Here is a 22604-nt window from a genome sequence, read left to right on the forward strand (position 1 = left end):
GGGGAGAGCATTCCCAGGAGAACGGGCAGCAGATGCAAAAGCCCTGATGGGGAGAAGGCAGACAAAAGTGATGTGTTCTAGGAAGGAATGATGAGAGGGAAGAGTGCGAGGGGAGGAGTCAGGGGCTAGGCCAGGGCCAGGCTGCACGGAGCCTTGCAGGCTGCACGGAGCCTTGCAGGCTGCAGGAGGGACCCGGTGTGTGTGTGTGTGTGTGTGTGTGTGTGTGTAGGAGTGTGGCGTAATCCAAGTCATGCTTCCAGAGCTGCTCCCTCTGGCTGCCAGGTGGAGAACAGATGGTGCCGGGAGCAGAGTCTGTGGCTGGTGGTGGCCGAGACCAACGCCATAGCCAGAGAGGTGCTGAAAGAGCTCCAGAAATAGTGAATACTGATGTGCGAAGGAGTGGGACACTGCCTATGTGAGGATGGGGAGATACAAGAAATAATAAAGACATCACACCCACACTCCTGTGTCAGCACAAGGATTGCTCACACGCCTAATTCACGTGCTCAAGCAGAAGTGTGTCAGGCTTTCTCAGCATTTTCCTTTGCGGAAGAATGATGAAAAGTCAGTATTCCCTGAAATAGTAAGGAATACTCTACACTCAAGGCTGGAAGCTTGTCAGTTTGTGTGTCTTCCTTCTGTTAAAAAAAGGTTCTTCCCGACTGTAGATAGATTTTCCACTCTCATTTTCTTCCAGAAGACTCCACATGGCAGTTCCGTGCTCTCAGGCTTCCATAGGTTCAGGAAGGGAAAGAACGTTGGCTCTGTGAGCCATTGCACCAGACAGGCGCCCTGCTCATAGCAGCGCCGTCCCCGAGGCTGTGCTAGGAGCTCCTGGTGTCTCTTGCTCTCATCGCGTTCTCTGATGGGTGCGTCACTACCTGCGGAAGGGCCATTTGCTGCTGTCTTCAGCATCATATAGCATGAGCAGCACTGGTGACACTGGGCACTGCCCTCCCCGCCATGTGACAGAGGCCTGGGTACCCAAAGCATGGTGAGCGACAGGGTGTCCCCAGTTCTCCATGCACGTGTGTGCTTTAACAAGACTCGGTAACCCTCCCTCCTCTGTGCTCTGGAACCCATAGGCAGTCTATAGGAAAAAGAAAACAGGTGGGATAAGGTGCACTGACACTGTGCCAACAAGCGACCTGGGGCCCAAAGTCAAATGGCACCAACTACAGACAGGGCAGGGAGTCACCAGAGGTCAGCGAGATTCAGCACCTTGTATTGTTGAGAGGAGATGCTGTCCTGATACGCAGAGACAAGAGCTGTGAAAGGAACTGTGCTTTAGGGGTTCATTTTCTGACCTGGGCTAGATTGCTTGGTCCCAGCCTCAGTTTTTAATTTCTCTTGTTAAGTTTCTTTCTTTATTTCTCCCATGAAAGAGAGAGAGGCAGGTAGTCCAGCAGGGTGTTCCTGTCTCGGCCTCAGCCCGCCCCTGTACACACACACTTGCACGCGCAGGGAGGACCTGGGATGCAGAGCCAGGACCTTCCACTCCTGGGGTCCAATCGCATTACCGCTGCATTACCACTTGGCTCCCATTCCCGATGTTGTCACTACAGAGGCCAGCGAGAAGTTGTGAAGATGAATGAATTGTATCTAAAACCTCAAAGGGACCGAAGTGATTCTCCTAGAGAACAAACGTTCCTTCCTTGTATATAAAAGATATTAAGTTCTAAGTTCCCAGGAATCTCGGGAAAGAAAAAGTGAGCAGACCTTTTGATATAATTTAGCTATAAAAAAGAAACATGCCCTTTGGCTGTTACCAAAGACTTAGGTGTGATAAGCAGCTGTGCTGTCTCTAGTGTATAGTACTCTGGAAAGACCTTTCCCATAAAGTCCCCTTCTACTAGAGTCTGTGACATGCTGGCACAGTGTGACCAAGATGTCATGGCTGCAGTCTCGATTGTGCCCCAAGTGCAGCGCCAGGAACGTCCAGGTACACACACCGTGTTGCAAGTGTCCAGTAACACCCTTTCCAGCCCACCTGCCCAGCATTTGGTCATGCTGCAGTGCCAACTGCCATGTCCCCGGAACACAGACCAGAAAGTCAGTTTCGTCTTTATCACAAAGACAGATAAGGAGACCTTGCAGGTTAAGTAAATAATGGGTGGGAAACCGAACAGTGCAGCTAAGTTAAATAAGCACAGCTGTTCACAGAGTGCCCTGGAGGTGCTGGCACAGTTGGGAAAAAGTCTCTCCTCCCCTGCCAAGGGCAGAAAATCAGGCTGGTGGTATCCATTTAATCCTGCCCATTGGCATGGACGCGGGAGGCTTGTTCTCAGGACTGCGACACGAGGTAGCTTATTTTGATAAAATATGCTGCTCGTTATGTAGGTGGCATTCCGCTTTTAATACCTGAAATACATTCAGCTTTTAATACTTCCAAGTAATATGTGATTACCAATGTTGCTGAATTCTTAAGAGAATTTCTCATACCTATAAATTACAGTGCTTTGGAGATGCGATTATTAATCTGAGCTTTTCTTTTGGGTGGCCCAGGGAGCAGATGTTGCAAATACTGCTCAGGATAACAGAAGCCGTCATGCAGAAGCCAAAGGATAAACAAATAAAGGACTTGTTTGCCCAGAGCTTGGCAGGGTTACTGTTTAGGGTAAGTCATTTTTATTAAAACACTGCAAATGCAAGAAATGAATCAGATTTTATAGCAAATTGTGTTAATTGTTGACAATTTTAAGAGTAATGTTAAATTAACTTTAAATTTCTAGAAATCGAATTAGAAATTATCTTCTTAGATTTGTCCTGAAGATCAGCATCCATTCTTTAAAATTAGTGCTGGACTTTGAGACTTTCCTACCTCTCTGCCACCCACTTCCTCTTTTGATTTTTTTGAGAATGGTAGCAATTTGGAAGATCACAAGAGCTAAGGGTGTTGGCGGGCAGCCAGGTAGATTTGGAGAGGTAAAGAATGATAAGAAGTATGGCAAAAACATCAGGGTGTTGAGTGATTGTCTTTATTTAATTTACTCTTTTAGGGTTTTGCTATAGGGTGTGCACTCACTGAGACAAAGACAGGGAAAGTAAGAAATCATCCCCCGGGGTAGGGCAGGGGCGGGGGGGATGGCTATTCTGCAGTCCCTTTTCCTCCATTCTCTCTGTGGGATTTTGGGCACACATGCACACATGCCCTGCATGATTTTCAAGCTGCTGGATCTGGGACTTGATCCATGATTAGCCATGTGGAAGTCCAGCACCTTAACCACTATATCACTTGCTGGCTCCAAGTGCTGTCTTTAAAGACACAGGTCTAAGTGAGATTACCTAGGGAGGGAATATGGGTCATAGAGAGAAGAGGGTCACCTCCGTGGTTTATGGAAGAAAGGGAGCTAGCTATTGGGTGGCTGGGGAAGTCATGACGCAGTTTTGCAGAAGAAAACAGAAAAATATATCATGACTTTCCCGATGACCTAGTAGAAGAGCTGCTGAGTAAGAGTGGTTAGTGAGCCAAGAAGAAAACCAACAGTGTGTCCTAGAGACCCGGAGGGAAGGAGAGTGTTGGATAAAAAGAGAGCAGCTGGTTAACCACTGGTTTTCACAGTAGAGATGATTGAGGGGGATGAGACCCACTTAGAGTGGACAGAGCAGGAAATGAGAGCCAGGAGGTAGATGTAGCAAGCAGAGACAAGGCTTTGCAGAGCTCTCGATGTGGAAGGAGGGAGGAAGAGGTGAGGCAGCTGGAGTGGGTGGTGTGTCTGTAAGTGAGACGTGGGGGAATGGTGCTAGGACGTGTTTGCTCCCCAGTAGAGGTGGTCCATGAGGAGGACAGGGTGGTTAGGGGAGAGAGGAGAGCTGCAGCAGTGGTGACCTGGACACTCCTGCAGTGCCACAGAGTGCCTAGGAGACACCCTTGCTCCTTGGCACATCACATGAGCAGGCTGATTCTGGTGAACCACCCTGGAGTGGAAGTGTTGGACATGGGGCTGCAGCCTGCTGTGGCACTGCCAATGTTCATGAGGTGCAGAGAGTTTGCAGAGCATTGCGAAACACTGAAAAGACTCAGGAAAAACATGACCATCTACACAAACAAAGGCACTAGTACAGTGTGTGGTTCTGACTTTGAATAATCCGACAGGAAAGCATTGCAGGTCATGAGCTGGAAGTGAGGGGGTCCGGAGCTGATGTTCCTGCCCTCAGTTGCCTGATGGTGTTTTTGGAGGGCATGTAGGTGAAGGTGATAGTAAGAAGTTAATTTTTAAAGCTAAATATTCTTATTATAACACGAGAGCTCTACCATTTATATCATTATTATTTTTAATGAGAAAGAGAAGTATAGGAGGCACACGTGCACGCACGCTCACACACAGGTATTTTTGGTGAGATCTTTCTGGTGCACTTCTCTGCTCACGTCTCCAGGTGGCTAGGATCACAGGCATGCACCACTGCCTCTGGCCTGTCAGGGTTGGTCTGGGACATGAACCCAGGCCTCCCTTGTGGCCTCAGCCTTGAGCAACCATGCCCTACCACTGCACCACCATGACTGGGCCCATATTAATTCTTAGCAGTTTAATAGATCAGATGATTTTGGCTTGATGAAAAATGCACGAGAGGCTGTAGAAATGACTGGCACCTACTCATTACCTCCTGAATGGCTGTCACTTCCTCTGATGGCTGGCCTCCTTAGTAGATTGTGGTCCTGCCTATGCTTTTGCATGTGTTGCCTGAGGGCAGCCAGATCACTGCCCCCCTGCTGACTGACCTTATGGACACTGCTACCCTCCCTCTCTGGGGAGTGTCTCTTTCGGCACCTCCTGAGCTCCCAGTCCTGAGCCTGAGCTACACGTGTGCGCAGACCGAAGCCAATCTCAGGCTGGTGGGTGCTCGGGCCTCTTTTCTGACCAGTTGCCTGGCCCCATATCTGCTGTATGCGTTGGAAGTAGAGAGTTACAGAATTAAGCAAGAATCTACCCTGGAGTGGTGTTTTTTGTTGTTTGGTTTTGTTTTTTTTTGTTTTTTTTTTGAGAGATTTTCACTGTAGGGCGCGTGCGCTCGCCAGACAGACAGAGAGAGACATAGAGACAGAAAGCGAGAAATCACCCCCCAGGGGGGATGGTCACACCGCAATCCCTTCTCCTCCATTCTCCTCTCAGGATCTTGGGCACGCACGCACACGCGCCCGGCGTGAGTTTTAAGCCACCGGGTCCGGGACATGAACCGCGGTCGACTACGTGGGAGTCCAGCGACATAGCCATTACGCTAACTGCTGGTTCCCTGGTTTTGGTTTTTGAAAAACAAAAAACCCTGCCAGTAGTAGAGGAATCTTGTCAGGTGAGCCCACGGTTGTTAGGGTGTTGCCGTCGTTACCACCTTGGCAGCAGCTGGGCTGAGAAGGATGCTTCAATTAAGAACTGACCTTAAAATAGGGAAGGGGGCATTAGTGCTGTGGAGTTAAGACGGGTTCTGGGTTGTGATCCCAGCTGTGCCACTTCCTGGTTGTGTGGCCCTGAGCATAACGTCACCTGTCCGAGTCCCTGCTCTAATCTGTCACAATAGGAGAGGATGCCTTTCTACCCTGCAGGACTATCGTAAGAATTAGAGCAGATTCACTTGGAATTTAAAAACATCTGCTGGGACCAGCAGTTTGCGTAATGGCTATGTTGCTGAACTCCCATGTAGTAGACCACAGGTGAGTCCCGGGCCCCGTGGCTTGAACTCACACCGGGTACGTGTGTGTGCATGCCTAAGATCTCGAGAGGAGAATGGAGAAGGGATTGTGGTGTGACCATCCCCCCGGGGGGGTGATTTCTCGCTTTCTGTCTCTCTGTCTCTTTCTATGGTGAGCACATGCGCCCTAAAGCAAAAACCTCTCCAAAACAAAAACAAAAACAAACAAAAAAATAACATCTGCTCACCTCCTTATGTGAGATCCAAGGGGCGAGAAAAAGGTCTGGCCAAGTCAGGCAAGCTATCAAGTGGGTATTGTCTTAGTCCCAGGCTACCCTTAAAACATGCTAATTACTACTCACTGGTATTTATTTATTTATGTAGACTGTGGCCAGATACTTGTTTTTTGTTTTGTTTTGTTTTGTTTTTCAATTTGCTATAGATCACATGTGCTCCCTAGAGACAGACAGAAAGAAAGAGGGAAAGGAAGAAATCACCCCCCAGAGGGATGGCCATGCCACAATCCCTTCTCCTCCATTCTCGGGATTTTGGGTACACACATACCGGCACCCAGTGTGATTTTTTTCAAACCATCAGGTCCAGAACTCGAACTGTGGGACCCAGCCACCTTAATGACCGCACCATCTCCTGGCCTCAGATACCAGATTTTTGAAAGAATTTGATTAATAAGGTTGTTGTCGGGGACAGGGAATTTTAACTCCAACTCAACTGCATTTTACCATGAGCTCTGGGCAGGTGTGGTCAGTTGTGATATATGATAAAGTTCCTGTACATTTGCGATATTTGCTAAGATGAATTTTGTAAACTGCAAGAAGTCATTCTGTCCTTGTTTTATAATTAGTCAATAAAATGAAGTCAATGCAAGATTGCCACTTTCAGGGAATCTCACTACACCAAGACATCTGGTTTTCTCCCCGAGGCGAGTTCTACAGCCACATGCGAGCCTGGGACCGAGTGACATTACCAGTTTCTACCTTCTCCTTTTATGCTGCCAAGACTGTATTTATGTATCTAATATTTATTATACACACACATGCACACACGCACACGATGGTGTGCCACAAACTCATTTGGAAAACAGCTGTACAAAAGTGAGTAGACAGAAGGTGGCATTTTAATCATAGTGAAAATATGTAATGAAGAACCAGTAATATCGAGTTATTGGAAAGGTCATGATGCATTTTTGCATAGAAAAACAGAAAAAAATGTCATGACTTTCCTGGCAACCAAGTAATAAATAATACCTTTTTTGTGTTGCTCTTAATTTAAAAAAAAATGCATGCATGTTAATATCAGATATTAAATATGAGTGTTTAAGATCTTATTTTGGATGTATGTCACTATTTTAGTTTCACTTTGACATTTTTATCTCTTTAAAAAGTGTAGTGAAATTTAACTGAGGGACTAGCAAATGGCATAATGATTACATCACTGTACCCACATAGTCAGCCATGGTTTGAGTCCTGGACCCAGTGGCTTAAAACAGACCAGGTGTGTGTGTGTGTGTGTGTGTGTGTGCCCAAAATCCTGAGAGGAGAATGGAGGAGAAGGAATTGTGATGGCCATCCCCCTGGGTATTGATTTCTTGCTTTCTCTCTCTCTGTCTTTCTGGAGAGTCTATAGCAAAAATCTCTCTTAAAAAAAAAAAAAAGGTGAATTGAAACATAGAATAGATTTATTGCAAAAATTAAATAAGATATTTGAAGTGGTCAGAACTGGTTTGCCTAATTACAGGCTAATTTTTTTTTTTTTTAAAGAGTTTTCTTGCTACAGGGAATGTGTGCTTGCTGGAAGGATAGAATGAGAAAGTGAGAAATTACCCCCCAGGGGGAATGGCCATGCTGCAATCCCTTCTCCTCCATTTTCCTCTTGGAATCTTGGGTACACATGCACACACATGCCCAGGATGAATTTAAGTCACTGGGTATAGGACTCGAACCGTCGACTGTGTGGGAGCCAATGATGTAACCATTATGCCATCTGCTGGTCCCTAGACTAATTTTTATTTCTCAGAGTTTATCTGTGTCCATGTTAAACAAAATGTTTGTTTGTTTGTTTTTTATCTATGCCTAATTTAGGGGGGAAAAAAAGCGAATTCACCTCTATCTCAAATATGATACAGCTCTTCACAACTGTGGACACCTGTGTGCATTTGAATTGAGCATAGGGGGTCTCCTTTAGTGGGTTCTGTTTCTTCCGAAGTCTGCAGTGAGCGCATCTGCTGAAACCCTGGAGGAGCTTGAGGGTTGGAGGTTTATACATAGAGGAAGAGGTTTGAGGTAGCCAGGGTGGAGAGTGAAAAGAGCTGTCTCAGGAAATGATGAAGCTATTATACAGAGGCAGAGGCACCTCCCTTGTTTCAGCCTTTGCCAGCCACAGACACTAGCATGGTATTGAGCCAGTAAAGCTGACCATAATGATATCTAATTTCACAGTAGTTCAAATATCAATTCCAGTTGTGAAATTAAGAGGAAAACAACATTCAAAGGTAATTATTATTCAGTATTTTACTTTAGTATAAGTAATTTTAAGGCCAGCAGATGGCATAGCAGTTATGTTGCTGGACTCCCACATGGTCGACCATGGTTCAAATCCCAGACCCGGTGGCTTGAAACTCATGCTGGGCGCATGTGCATGTATGCCCAAAATTCCAAAAGGAGAATGGAGGAGAAGGGATTGCAGCATGGCCATTCTGCCCTAGGGGGTGATTTCTTACTCTCTCTCTCTCTCTCTCTCTCTATGTCTGTCTCTCTTTCTCTCTCTCTCTCTGGCACATACTCTATGGCAAAATAAGAAACTTGAAAAAAATATCGCACACCTTCCCAGTGAAGATGATCAGACTCTCTTGTTGGCTGCTTGCCTTTAGACACTCATTGTGGCTTGGATCCGAGCGAACCTCTGTGTGTATATCTCTCGGGAGCTCTGGGATGACTTTCTTGGTGTGCTGTCCTCCCTCACGGAATGGGAGGAGCTCATAACCGAGTGGGCCAACATCATGGACTCTCTGACAGCCGTGCTTGCCAGGACCGTTTATGGAGTCGAGATGACAAACCTACCTCTGGATAAATTAAGTGAACAGAAGGAGAAGAAACAACGAGGCAAAGGTATTTCCACTGTTACGGGGTAATACCACGGGGTCTGGGACTGGGGAGTGGTGGGCATTTACACATTTAAACAGTTAATGCATGAAATTTTATAATGCACTGAACTTGCCACATAATGTCTTTCATGGTGGCATTGAATGTCCTTAAATGATCCTCTGCCCCTTTATTGAAGATCATAAATTTCTGAAGAGGCTGTGGAAGAAGGAAGATGAAAGAGAAGTGTAATCCTTATCCAAAATGCTTGGGACAAGAAGTGTTTTGGATTTCGGATTTGTTCAGATTTTAGAATATTTTCATTTATGTAAAATGAGATAACTTGGGGATAGGACCTAAGTCTAAACATGAAATTCTTTATTATGTTAATTTTATAGAGGGTACGTGTGCTTGCTGGAGAAAGAGAGAGAGATAAGGCACCCCCCATGGGACATGATTATGCTGCAATCCTTTCTTCATTTTTCCTCTTTTCAGGATTTTGGGCACATGCATACATGCACCTGCTATAGCGTTTTTCAAGTCTCTGGGTCTGGGACTCAAATCACACAGTCAGCTATGTGTGACCCAGCTGCCTTAACCACCATGCCATCAACTGGTCTATGGAATTCTTTTATATTTCATATACATCTTAGATGCATAGTCTGAAGATAATTTTATACAATATTTTTACATGGCAGTGTTTTTACTGCAATATAAATTCCATGTGACATCAGTGTGGAATTTTCCACTGGGATATCATATTAGTACTCTGAAAGTTTTGCATTTTGGAGTGTTTCTTACTTTGGATTTTGGGTTATGGAATGCTCAACTGTAGTAGTAGTAGTACTAGAAGTAGTAGTAGTGATTAATAATAGTAACAAGAATAGTAATTGCTAGTGCTTTGTGCACTTTTTCTCTCTTTGCCCTCACAGTTACCCTATGAAGTACACACTGTTAACTCCAAATTGAGGAGAAAGAGACTGAAATACAGAGACTTTACAGTGAGTGACTCATTCAGGGTCACATAGCTAAGTGGTAAAGTCTGGAATCAAAGCCAGACAAACCTAACTCAAAATGCCACATGATTAAAATGCAGGTGTTCTACTGACCCTCTAGAAAACTTGTAGAGAAATTCTGAATGCTTTAGATAAAAGCCATTTTGATTTAGTTGTGTTTCCAGGTGACAATTGTTTTGAGGCCTAGTCGCAAATGAAAGTGATGTCTTACAGTAGCAAATGGTGGTGGTTTCTATTGGGAAGGACAATTTGACACGCCTCTGTCTTTATTGCTGTAATTAAGGTCTGTGACATGGTCTTTGGATTAATTCATTTATGTTCCAACTTATTCTGTAAAGATTTGAGGGAACTTTTAGAAATGCATATAATGCAGTAGATCAAATACAAAAGGAAATAGGGGCGAGATGAGTGGCAGCAGGTGGGGAGCTGCAGGTGGGGAGCTGCAGGTGTGGTTAAAATGCATGCCTTAGCCTGATGGGAAGGGGGTGGTAATTTGGGTTTGACTTTGGTCTTCACAGGGTTAGCTCAAATGGAGAATCAGAAAGTATGCAAGCTAAAAATAAGCCATTTACTTAGGAAGTACATAGCTTTTCTTGTCCCTAAGCCCGGGGAGGCATTTCTCTTTCAAGCCTCGTGAATGTACATATTGCTTGTGGAAGACTATAGTCTCTTTGGTGGCCTTAATATAGACTCTATCAGTTAGCTTTGCCGTGTGACAAATCATCCCCAAATTTAATGACTAAAAATAACAATTTATCGGGACCAGTAGATGGCGTAATGGTTACATCACTGGACTCCATGTTATCGACCATAGTTCGAGTCCCAGACCTGATAGCTTAAAACTCATGCTGGGCACATATGCTTGCATGCTCAGAATCCCAAGAGGAGAATGGAGGGGAAGGGATTGTGGCATGACTATCCCCCTGGGGGGTGATATCTCGCTTTTGGTCTCTTTCTTTTTATGTCTCTCTAACAAGCACATGCTCTCTGAAAAAAAAAAAAAAGATGATTCTGTTCATGATTTTATGAGTACCCAGTTTGGGTACTTAGCTGGTCAATTCTTCTGCTGGATTCACTCCTGTGTTGGCAGTCAGCTAGACGGCAGTGGTCACCTAGGCAGCTCTCTCCTTGGGGTCAGCTGGCTGCCAGCCTGAGCACTGGGGTGACTGGGCCACATGTTGCACCCATCACCCAGCAGGCTAGGTCAGCCTTGTCTATGCCCTTGTCTTGTCCTTGTCCATGTCCATGTCCTTGGCTTAGTGTCCAAGAGCAGCAAAATGGAAAGCTCGAATTCCAAAGTGCATTTCAAGTCTATGCTTGTTCTACCTTGCTACCAAAGTAGATCATGATAAAACCCAGAGAGTCAGTGTGGGAGAGGACAGTAGAGGGTGCGGATACTGGGAGGTGTGAACTGCAAACAGGGACTTTTAGATGACTGAAACAGGACTTTCTAGATTTCGGATATGTGAACAACTGTGCTGCAGTGCAAGGAAGCAGACCTAATTCTTAACAAGTCACTTTGGCGACTGCCAAATGATACATAGGCCATTCACTGGGCAGTACAGGGTATGGGATGAATATGAGTGGATCCACTCTTTTCAAATCTTCCTCTTTGTCAGGCTGTGTTCTGGATTCTCAGAAAGGAACAACTGTCGGGAGATCCTTTTCTCTCAGCTGGCGGAGCCACCCTGATGTGAGCGAACCGATGCGGTTCCGTAGTGCCACCACGTCGGGAGCACCAGGAGTGGAGAAGGCAAGGAGCATCGTGCGCCAGAAAGCAACCGGTAAGTGTTTATTCCTGTGTTTCCCCGAGCCTAGTTGTTTTCGAAAATGGATTTACGGGAATGAAACGTTTGAAAATTCCACTCAGAATTTAATTGCTCGACCTTTCGTTAAAAGAAACTTCTGTACATCTTTTTAACTTTATGTTCCGGTTACTTTTCAGATCATAGTTCTGATATTTATTTTTAAATCCTCTATTGCAAAAAAGAACTAGAGGTATTAATGAGTGAGATGTACGTGCAAAATGTAGAAAACAGATTTTATTTGAACTTTGGAGAAAATAGATTTTACTAAATACAGTTCATTGCAGTGTTGTCACTTTAACCAATATTAATCTTAAGAGAGTGTAACAGCCTGTCCTGGTGAAGAAAGGAGAATGATGTACTTAGTTTTAGGACCAGATGGAGACATTTTAACTTTTGGCTTCTTTGGGAAAACTGACATTTTCATGCCTGTAGATGTCCTTGTGACATGTTTGAATTAACAAGAGCTTGAGCTGGAACCCCCAGTTAATTGGACTTCTTTGTGACACTTTACCCTTAAACAAAAAGAAACATCTTTTAAAAGGAAACTTGTATCCAGAATTTAATAAGAACAAATAAAGCCCTCTCTTCCCTAGTGACTTTGAGATTGTAATTTAAGTCTAAAACAAGTTTACCTCAGTTCTTGTCACTTTTCTCATCAATAATCATTTTTCTCATGCAATTCTAACTGATATTTAGAAAATCACAAGATCCTCTGATCATGAGACAAAGATTCACTTTAAAGTCCGTGTGTTCTACAGTGGTTAGTGAAGGCTCAATACAGGTGGTGTAGAACCCTGTAGGTGTTTTTATGAACATACGCTAACCATCTCGGGCGCCTGTTAGCGCATTTGTTGGTAATTACCACGTTACTCACATGCACCTCCTATTCGGCTTCTTCCTGCTCTTGTCCATTCTCTGTCCTGAGCTGAAACCCAGTTTCTGACAACATGCCACTTTTCAGGATGCTCATTCACTGCTGTCCTCATTTCAGTCACTGGATCCTTGAAAGAAAGGGATGAGAACAGAAATCTGTGAAGAGGTGGCATCCTGCCGTAGCTTCGTGATTTCCTGCTCTCTCTCCTGTCCCTGAGTCGTCATTATAATGAAAGTGATCATTCAGAACACTTGCTAAATTTTATTCTCACATTTTGTTTGTTTTATTTATTTTTTTAGGTTTTTGCCATAGATGTGTCCGCTCACCAGAGAGAGACAGAGATGAAGGAAAGTGAGAGCCACCCTCCCCCCACCCCCACAGGGGGATGGCCACACCAGTCTCTTCTCCATTATCCTCTCAGGATTTGGGGCATGTACACATATGTGCCCAGCATGATTTTCAAGCCACTGGGTCCCAGGACTTGAACTGTGATCAGCCATGTGGGAGTCCAGTGCCCACCACACCACCCTTACTCTCACATTTTAACGAGCATCAAATTAGTGTACATTGCATGTATCATATGCTGCTTCTTGGCCAGAGCACAGCCATAGAAGAAATTACATCTTATTTTTCAGCATGTGTTTAACACCAATAACATAATGTGGTAGAGACACTCACATGTCTTATAAAATACTCAGTGCAATTATACCAGAAAGCTTATGTTTGCCAGTGTTTCAGGTGTCTAAGGAACCTTGTAAACCATGGTTTTACAAATACAAGGACTTTCAGAAAATTGTGCATTGTCAGGGTATATACTTAAAAATTTACCAAAAGCCTGCCTTTGGTACGATTAATTACATTTTTAAAATTTGGAATCATTACTTTTGAAAGTGAATGAATATGAGAACTATTGAGGTGAATGGTTCTGTTATCTTCATGTCATGTACACACCTGTGTGGTACTTAGTATGACGGAGTCTTCCCGAAGTTCATGGGAAGTTCCTATTATGCAAAACTATGCATGGCTTTCTATTATTTTTGTACTAAAATAAACTGATACCTTACTTCTGTTTTTAAAAACTTTTCAAGTTCCCGTGTATTTCCTATGTATTTCAGTTTTAAAAATTATAAAATGTTATATTTTTATTACATATAAAACAAGTCTTTGAAGATTTATTATATCATGCTATTTTATAAAATTAATCTACTTAGGCTAAAGATTAGTGGTTTTACTCAGTTTTATTAAGTTTATGTCCTATAATAATTAATATTTTCTTTTAAAAAGGCCCCAAATATTTTCATAATAGAGTTTGATTTGTGGAGAGAGTACCTTTCTATGAGAGAAGAGCAGCTTACGGAGTTAGATTTTGCCATGTTAACAGTACCATGCTTATTAATGGAAAATGCTTATTATTTGAAAAATAATTTCCCCCTAATCCCAGTAAGAGAATAGTTGAAGATCACTATCAATATATAATGATTTGCCCCGCAGATTTACTTAGGTAAGTGAAACACCAATGATGGTGGCACGAGGGTATAAAACAAGCGATTGCAGGGTAGAGAAGTGGCGACTAGTTTAACAGGAACTGTGCTCGTTTATAAATAAAGAGACCTGGGAAGAAGAGTCTTAAAGAATTAGAAAGCAGGACCACCAGATGGCATAATAGTTATATAATTGGACTCCCACATAGTCAACCATGATGTGAGTCCCACACCTGGGACTTAAAAATCTCACTCCAGGCGTATGTGTGTGCACCCAAGATCCCCAAAAAAAATGGAGGAAAAGGGATTGCGGCATGGCCATTCCCCCTGGTGGTGTGTGTGGGGGTGCTTTCTCGCTTTCTGTCTCTCTGTCTCTCCAGTGAACATATGCACCCTATAGCAAAAATCTCTCTTAAAAAAAAAAAGGAATTAGAAAGGAAATTATGTCCCCTGAGTATGAATGATTGTAAAGAGTTTAGATGTCTAAAATGAGAGGGTGAGCAAAGCAAGTCTTAATTAATTTTCATACCTGACATCCCATACTCTAGTATTTCTAAAATATCTAGTGATCAATTAGGAAAAAATGCATAATCATCTGGTTTATAAAAGGAAAACTTTTAAAAAGAGTATTCTTGTGAAAAGTCACTGACATTGAAAGATGAACAAATCTTTTAGGAAATTTGAAGTAGGTCAGTCTGACCTTTACATGGAAGTGGTTTCATTGTGTGTGAGCTTACACCTTTGTGAACTAGACACTGGCCACATCCCTGATAGTCCTCTTACTGGGGATTCCAGTAGGCAGAGAATGGGGGGTATAGACAGTCAAATAAGTTTGATTTACTCTTTGCAAATGCATCTCTGTTATCTGTAGCTCTATTCCACTCCTGTTAAACAAATCTCACAAAAATAACAAAACAGCAATGAAACTTCTGTTTTTGCTGTAAGGATAAAACTGATTTTTACTAATTGTGGTTGTGCATACGATACATATTCTCCATCTATGTCTGTTCATTTTCTCAATTGTTCATCTGACTAGCCGTGTGTAGCAAACTTGAGAACATCATAAAGTTGACACTAAGAAAGCGTTCTGAGCATGTCAGTGTAAGAAAGCGTGGAGTTAGTAAGCATGACATGTGATGTAAAACAATGGAGTTTATGGAGTTTCTACCTTTCTTCCTAATGTCAAATCTTTTCATGTTCAACTTGATTTTGGTGTGTTCTCGAGGTTTTAGGATATTCGATTTACTGAATGATTTGCTTTGAATACAGTCAGCTCTCAGTAAACCAATTTCTGAATTATTTGTAATTTATAGAAGAATTTAAATCTTAGGACAGATTTTCCCTCTCTCACTATGGTCTTTGTGTGGGTGTCCTTTAGGAAGGGAAAACGGATCATAATGAATCCCTAGATAAACAACCCAAATGTGAATCTGATACACCGCAAGAACAAAAAGGAGAGGCTAGACATAGAAAACTTTCCCAAATAAAATGGATTAATTGCGGGTTGTCCCTCCCCGTGCCATCAGAATGACTGAAAGTTGGCTGTATTTAGACTGTGATTAAATACTGTGCTCTGTATTGACTTCCTTGAAAGTTTAAAATGACCTCCTTTAAATGTTTCAAGAGAGCCCAGAAAAATAATAAGAAGAAAGAAGCGAAAGGTCCTGCTGTTCTTCTGACGTAACTGTTACTTTATCTCTCCCGGAAGCTAAGCGCAGCCAGTCTATCAGCAACTGTGTGCACCTTTCTGAGGCTTTGCCCGCCACTAAAAGCATCCCGCTCCTCCTCCACACCGCGAGCGCTCTCTTACCTGGTCTCTCTTACTCCTCTTGCTCTCGCAGGCTGTCAGGTACTGTAATGCTGTCTCATGTGTCCACCCCTGCCCTGGGGCTTCTCCCACCTGCCTCTGGGCCTCGCTTCCTTTGTCGATGTCCCCCCATCACAGGAGTGCCTGGCCACACCCTCATGTGAAATTCCAGTGAATCGTGATCATTGTTGCGATGATGTAATCCGATGGTTAGTAGCAATTATATAATCAAGGAGGGTTTCTGTGATCCTACTGGTCTTTAAGTTCACAACTAAGGAGGGTAGAAGGGCTTTTTGGCCCCCAGTTTTTTGTTTGTTTTATGGTTTTTGCCATAGGGCATGTGCGGCTGGAGACAGAGACAGTCAGTGAGAGGGAAAGTGAGAAATCTCCTGACAGGTAGGATGACCACACCATGATCCCTTCTCCTTCATTTTCCACCTGACACTTTGAGCACTTACACATACGCACCTGGTATGATTTTCAAGCTTCTGGGTCTGGGACTCAGACCGCAGAAGCTTGACCCTTAGCCACCTTGCCACCTGCTGGTCTCAGCCCATTGTTGTTAATAGCGGGAAATGTGGTCTAGCCTTAGTGTGTCTTCTGTAGAGTACCTATGGAAAGTAAGGGAGTTGGCAAGGTCAGCAGGTGGCATGGTGGTTGAGGTGCTGGATTCCCACATGGCCAGCCATGGTTTGAGTCCCAGACTCGGTGGCTTGCTTTCTCGCTCTCCCTACCTCTCTCTCTGTCTCTCTCTGGTGAGCACATGTGCCCTATAGCAAATTTAAAAATAACCATAATAATAAATAAAATTAGATAAATTAAAAAAAAGAAAGTCTGGGTATTGTTATCAAATCTTACAGGGATCTGCGTATGTCAGAATGCTTGCTGAACCTTGCAAAAAATTCATAAAATGGAAAAATTTTGCAGACAAGACTTCCTTGGAGTCAGTAAATCATATTTATGTGTATTGGATTATACAGAGTCATACTGAAAATGCTAAAAAGTAATAATTTGCAAAACATGTATGCATGTTCTTGGCTTTCAACCAATTAAAGTTAAGTTTGGCCATGTGTGTTTTACATGGTACATTGCTTTTTTAAAAAAATTTATTAAGATGTTTTCACCAAAAGGAACTATTAGCCTTCTTACCTCAACCAAAGGGTTTACCGTGGTCTACAGTGAATAATTAGGTCTATGTCTGATTGTTCTGCAGTGTTTTTAAGATGAACAGAATCTTCTTACTAAAGAAGGAAATATTTTCCCCCTTTTTTTAGTTTCAGGTATCTGGCATTATAGATTAATGTTCTTTTAATATTGGAGAGGGTCCGTGGCTTTCTGTAGCATTAAATTATGCCACATTGTGGTTTAGCAAAGCAAAATGATGAGTATGTAGATTATTGTTTTACTTAATTTATAGAACATAAGGGAAGACAGTTTTAGTGAGACTAGGACAATGTTTCTGAGAATGTTTGTTGTCCCTAGTAAATACTGAAGGTGAAAAGCAGTTAGTATGGTACCCAGGCAGATGGTCACCAGTTAAATTTCTTTCTTTTTTTGGAGAGGTTTTTTTCACTATAGGGCGCATGCGCTTGCCAGACAGAGAGAGACATAGAGACAGAAAGTGAGAAATCACCCCCCAGGGGGGATGGTCATGCCGCAATCCCTTCTCCTCCATTCTCCTCTCGGGATCTGGGCACGCACACACACGCGCCCAGCGTGAGTTTTAAGCCACTAAGTCCGGGATGCGAACCACGGTCAACTATGTGGGAGTCCAGCGACATAGCCATTTACGCTAACTGCTGGTTCCCGACCAGTTAAATTTCTGATGAGTATTAAACTGCTAGATTATTTGGTTTTCAAAAAGAGCTGCTTCTTAAAGGTAGTTAATAAATTATTTAAAATGATTTTGTTCCCTATTCAGCTGATATGTACCCACAAGGGATCTTGTTCATGGTGGAAGTTTTCTTATATCACAATTCATATTTTTCCATGTTGTTTCGTGTAACTTTTTTGCTAGTCTTTCTGAAATGTGTTCTCATAAGACATTTTTTTTGGGGGGGACAGAGATTTTTGCTATATGGCATGTGTGCTCGCCAGAGAGACAGAAAGTAAAAATGACCTGCAAAGGGGGATGGTCCTGCCGCAATCCATTCTCCTCTTGGAATTTTGGGCATGCATGCACATGTGCCTGGCATGAGTTTCAAGCTACAGGGTCTGGGATTTGAACTGCAGTTGGCCACGTGGCCGTCCAGTGCCTTAATCGCTACACCATCTGCTGGCCTCGGCATCTCTTCTTTATTAGTAGTCTCACTTTGGGAATTTTTTCTCATCAGTAGTTCATTTTATCTTACACAGATTTTTTTGGTTATATATATACATAATTCCAACAGAAATTAAATGTGATCTACAGCTGTGGTTCTCAGCTGGAGACTATTTTGGCAGTATCTGGGAACATTTCTGGCTGTCGGGATGATGCTGCTGGCATCCAGTGGGTGACAGTGAGGGATGCAGCTCACCGTCCCAGTTCTGCTTCATTAATGTTCAGGCCAGTGCCCTCAGCAAAGAATTGTCTGGCTCCAAATAGTGACAATACTGAAGTTGAAAACCTGACTTAGGGTGAAACGCAGTGAGTTGGGCTGAACCTGTACTTCCTGTCTTTGCCTCTGATCTTGTTTTATAGCACGCAGGGTGAAGGGACTTGGGTGTGTAGTGACTTTGAGGACAACGTGCTGTTCTCATTCCATCTGACAGTACAGTAGTGAGCTCCTCTTAGTCTGCTACCATTCGCTTTTTTTTTTTGGAGAGGTTTTTGCTATACGGCATGTGCGCTCGCCAGAAAGACAGAGAGAGAGAGAGAGAGAGAGAGAGAGAGAGATAAAGTGAGAAATCACCCCCCAGGGGGGATGGCCACACCACAATCCCTTCTCCTCCATTCTCCTCTCGGGATCTTGGACATGCACACACGCCCGGTGTGAGTTTAAGACATCGGGTCCAGGACTCGAACCGTGGTCAACTACATGGGAGTTCAGCAACATAGCCATTATGCTAACTGCTGGTCCTCTGCCATTCATTCTTTACCACTGAAAGCGATGCCATTGTCCTTTATGACCATCCTGTGGGGAGTGGCCCAAGGACAGTGCATGTCTGAAGTCAGTCTTAGATTGTGCATTCTCCACTGGGGAGCACGCTGGGGGCAGACTTCCTACCCCAGGGTAAATGCCCAGGGTGTAGCATGTCCTGCTCGCCTCCTGCCATGTAGTGTGCAGGTGCTGTGTTTACTTCCCGGCTCCATGTTCTTTACCACATCAGAGATGGCCTATTTTGTTTTCATTTAAGTTACCATTTCTTTATGGTTTTGATAGTATAAGCAATAGAGAACTGCTTACCTGCAGGCACCATTATGTCTTATTCTGACCCTTTTGGGACCCTGGGGGCAGCAGCAGAATTCTGGGAGAGTTGTTTTCTCTTTTGGGAGAGAGAAGTGGCATTTGTACTTTGGGAGTATCACAGAGACCTGTCCCGTGAAAATGAATGCCACACGAGTGGACACGCGGGAGGTAGGGCTGGCATGCCGCTGATTTCCCTTTTGTCCTTCACGGGAACCATTCATTCTGACTGGTCGGCAGTGTTCACTGCTTTTGACGTTGGAACATTTGTCTGCCTATAGCACTTACACATCATGCAGATGTTAATTTACTTTTCTTTGAGCAATATCGTAATAGAGGTAATAAAGATGAACATCTTCCCTCAGTTTAAAAAGGCTCGGGGGACCTAAGGGAAAGCCTCGCTTAACTGCTTCTGCATCTTGATCAGGGCTTCCCACAAGTGCTCCTTGTCAGGGTCTGTGCTGACTTACATTTGGGAAGCTTGACCTATGAGAAGCCTCATGATGTTCAGTTTTGTATCGAGTTGATGTTAACACCGTGTCTTAAAAATTAGGAAATTACACTGTTAATTTTGCTTATGCAACCTATACAAGGGATTAAATGGAACCCAGAATTTTGGTTATTGAAGAGTGAACCTTATTCTATGTAATAGGATTGATTAAGGAAGCCATAGATTAAAGAGAGTGAAATTGCTTTGAGAAATAGTCAGAGGGCTGGAAAAAATAGAAGTTACCAAGGAGCTTACACACTTAATTTAATTACGCAGACTCTTCTGTCAGTGGGGAAAAGATGAAATTCAGTAATCCTTATTTGATCATTTTTTTCTGGCGTTTTTGAATTGGCGCTTTAGAAAGCAATGGCTTAGTAATGGTATCGTGTAACTTACACTATCGAGAGATTAGAAGTTTATGCTTTTAAATTTCGGGTTATTGGGATTAGCTAGGCTTTAAAGAGAGTAAATGGTTTGACGACTCTGAGATAGAAATTTAGCTCTTTGAAGTGATTCAAACTAATTGTGTGACATTTAAAACAGAGGATGTGTTAGATCTCCTAGATTTTTACATAATTTATATTGTTCTTTCTGCTGTTTTGAATATCAGATAATCTGGCATCTTGATATTTGCATAGCAGTACTAAAATTTTTTTCACTTGTGATGAAGTAGCAACGGCTACAGCTGACACTGTAGAACGGGAGCAGCTTTAACAAAAATTGCTCCTTCTTAATGGAAGAGATGCCAGCAGAGGGAGCCCAAGAACTGCTAGAAAAGGGAAAAGGAATCAAAATGTCTGTCATTCATTTGCCCACTCAAATGTGTACCAAGCGTGTGTATTTAGTGCGGAGTATGAGAGAAGGCCAAGAAATGGGCATGGGCACTCAGGAGCTTGGGTTTAAACTGAGAAAAGGAGAATCGTCAAGTCTTTTCCATCTCGTTTGCCAGTCACCTGCCGGGCAGCGCAGAACGGCACCCCCCGGCATTGTGGCTGTCCCCTCTTCCCACTTCAGTCATGGGGGCTCCCCCCCCCGCCACTTCAGTCGGTTTTTTCACTAGGCTTGGACTTTCTCCATCTGAGAAGTCCCTCCTGACAGCTTTACAAAAACAAAGCCTTACGAGCTGCATTAGACCAGCCTGCTGGGAAGGCAGACCAGCTGGTGGTGACAGCTCCTGCTCATCCCCTGTGTTGGGGACCAGTGGGGACACTAATTTGGAAGCTACAGTGCTGTGGCTGTCCTGTGTCCCACCAGATGGCAGTGTTCTTTATCTTTGGAAAAATGCTGCCAGTGTTGGCTCAGCTCTTATTTGCTTCTGCGTACAGCCCAGAAACCAGCACCTCCCAATTCTGGACATCAGGTTGGAGAGACTAAAGCCCACTCTCCCCACTATCCATAAAAACAACAACAACAACAACAAAAAAAAAAACTGGCACTTGCCAGTCATCCTTCAGAAGGACAGGAAGCTCGTGGGCTCCCTCTGCTGATACTAGAATAACATGTGGGTTCATTGACAAATGGAAACTTCCCAGAGGGGGTCTAGCATCTTGTGTAATTAGAGTAAATAATGAAAGAAAGCAGTGGGGGGCTGGCCCTGTGGTGTTTTCTGGCTTCTGTTGATGCTGAAGGGACTGTACTCCAGGATGTGTGGGTGGATGAAAAATCTACACATGTACCTTGGGTTTTTCTTGACTGATCAGGAGAAGAGAGCAGCAAAGACTACCCAAGACAGACGAGGCTTCCATGAGCCTGTCCTTGTGAGCTCGGGGCATCTTTGCTTCTACTCCACACTTCCCATCTGCCTCTGTATTCAGAACATGTCCTTGTGCCTTGAATCATAAGTGAAGGGTCACACGCATTACATGCATTTTATAGTTTGAGGTAACAGTATCAATTCTCTCCAAAATGGAGTTTTCATTGGAATAGAAAAAAATGAAGCAACAATCTTTTGTTGAAATCCTACATGTTACATTTAGAACCTCCCTCCATACACCTTCTCCATTAGGGCGAGCTGTCTCTTTATTGTGGCTCACATTAAGGGACTATCCATTGGGTAGCCTTCTGGCAACAAGCCTCCAGTGCAGGTGACCAGCCCGGTGAGATAACACAGTCTGGATTTTGATCCATTTCTTCTTAATAGTGAAACTCGAGCCAGTTAAAGCTTTTGGGAAATGGGATGCTTTAGTTATGAGGATGTAGTGGAGTCTAGTGAGGAACAGAGCGGTGGAGTTTACACACAGCCCACGTGGCCAATTCTGTGGGGCATGTGCCCGGGCGGCCTGGGTGGGAAAGGGGGCAGTTGTGAGGTTGGCATAGGTAGTGAAGCAGGAGGAGAGTGTAGGGGCCACATGTGGGTGGTAGTGTTGCTGGAGACAGAGTGAGGACTGTGGGGTGAAGTCAGGGAGAATGCTGCCTTCAGCTCTCATGATAGAGGATCCCCCATGGTCTCAAGAAAACAGCTGCTATCAGGTCTATATTTTAGAGGGACTTTTCTAGAGCCATGAGAGTGCCAATGCGTGGGGATAGCAACTAGTTAGCAGGCCAGAGCTGATGCAATCCCAGAGCTGAGACTGCAGAGAGAGGGGAGGGTGATTATTCCAGTGCCTTGGGTGGTCTTCAGAGACTAAAATGGATTGTCTAGTGTGAAAATGAGCAAGGAGGGAACCCATTCACTCCGGTAGTATGCTCTATGATGATACTAAACAAGATCATCTGTGGTCGGTATTCATCTGTGGTTTTCTATTTTGACATATGTATTGATTCTCTCAAATTACGAGTGAATCGTTTTTGTACTTCAGTGATTAATTCAATATTGTATTCACTGATATTAGCTACTCAGTAATTCTAGCATTCTATTTTGGACCATTGTTTGATAAAAGGAATAATACAGCTGAAATTCTCATATTCCCTTGCCTTTTCCTTTATAGGGGAGAGAGAGAGAGAAAGAAAGAGAGAGAGATTCTACTTTCCACTCTCCTAAGATATAAAATAACTATTCTCTCCATCTCCTGAATCTCTG

At 43.6% G+C, this 22604-nt stretch overlaps 1 protein-coding gene across 1 annotated transcript in view; it reads left to right on the forward strand.

The window, feature by feature from the left end:
* The window catches only part of RALGAPA2 (Ral GTPase activating protein catalytic subunit alpha 2), a gene marked incomplete at its 5' end in the record, with an annotated part of 330762 nt that overhangs the window by 80211 nt on the left and 227947 nt on the right, over positions 1-22604 (forward strand). The window contains 3 exon segments of the mRNA XM_027766356.1: positions 2506-2617; positions 8513-8750; positions 11359-11523. Of these exon segments, the coding sequence (XP_027622157.1) occupies positions 2506-2617; positions 8513-8750; positions 11359-11523 (515 nt within the window).

Source organism: Tupaia chinensis, unplaced genomic scaffold, assembly GCF_000334495.1.
Source record: "Tupaia chinensis unplaced genomic scaffold, TupChi_1.0 Scaffold142716_1, whole genome shotgun sequence".
NCBI classification, from domain to species: Eukaryota; Metazoa; Chordata; class Mammalia; order Scandentia; family Tupaiidae; genus Tupaia; species Tupaia belangeri.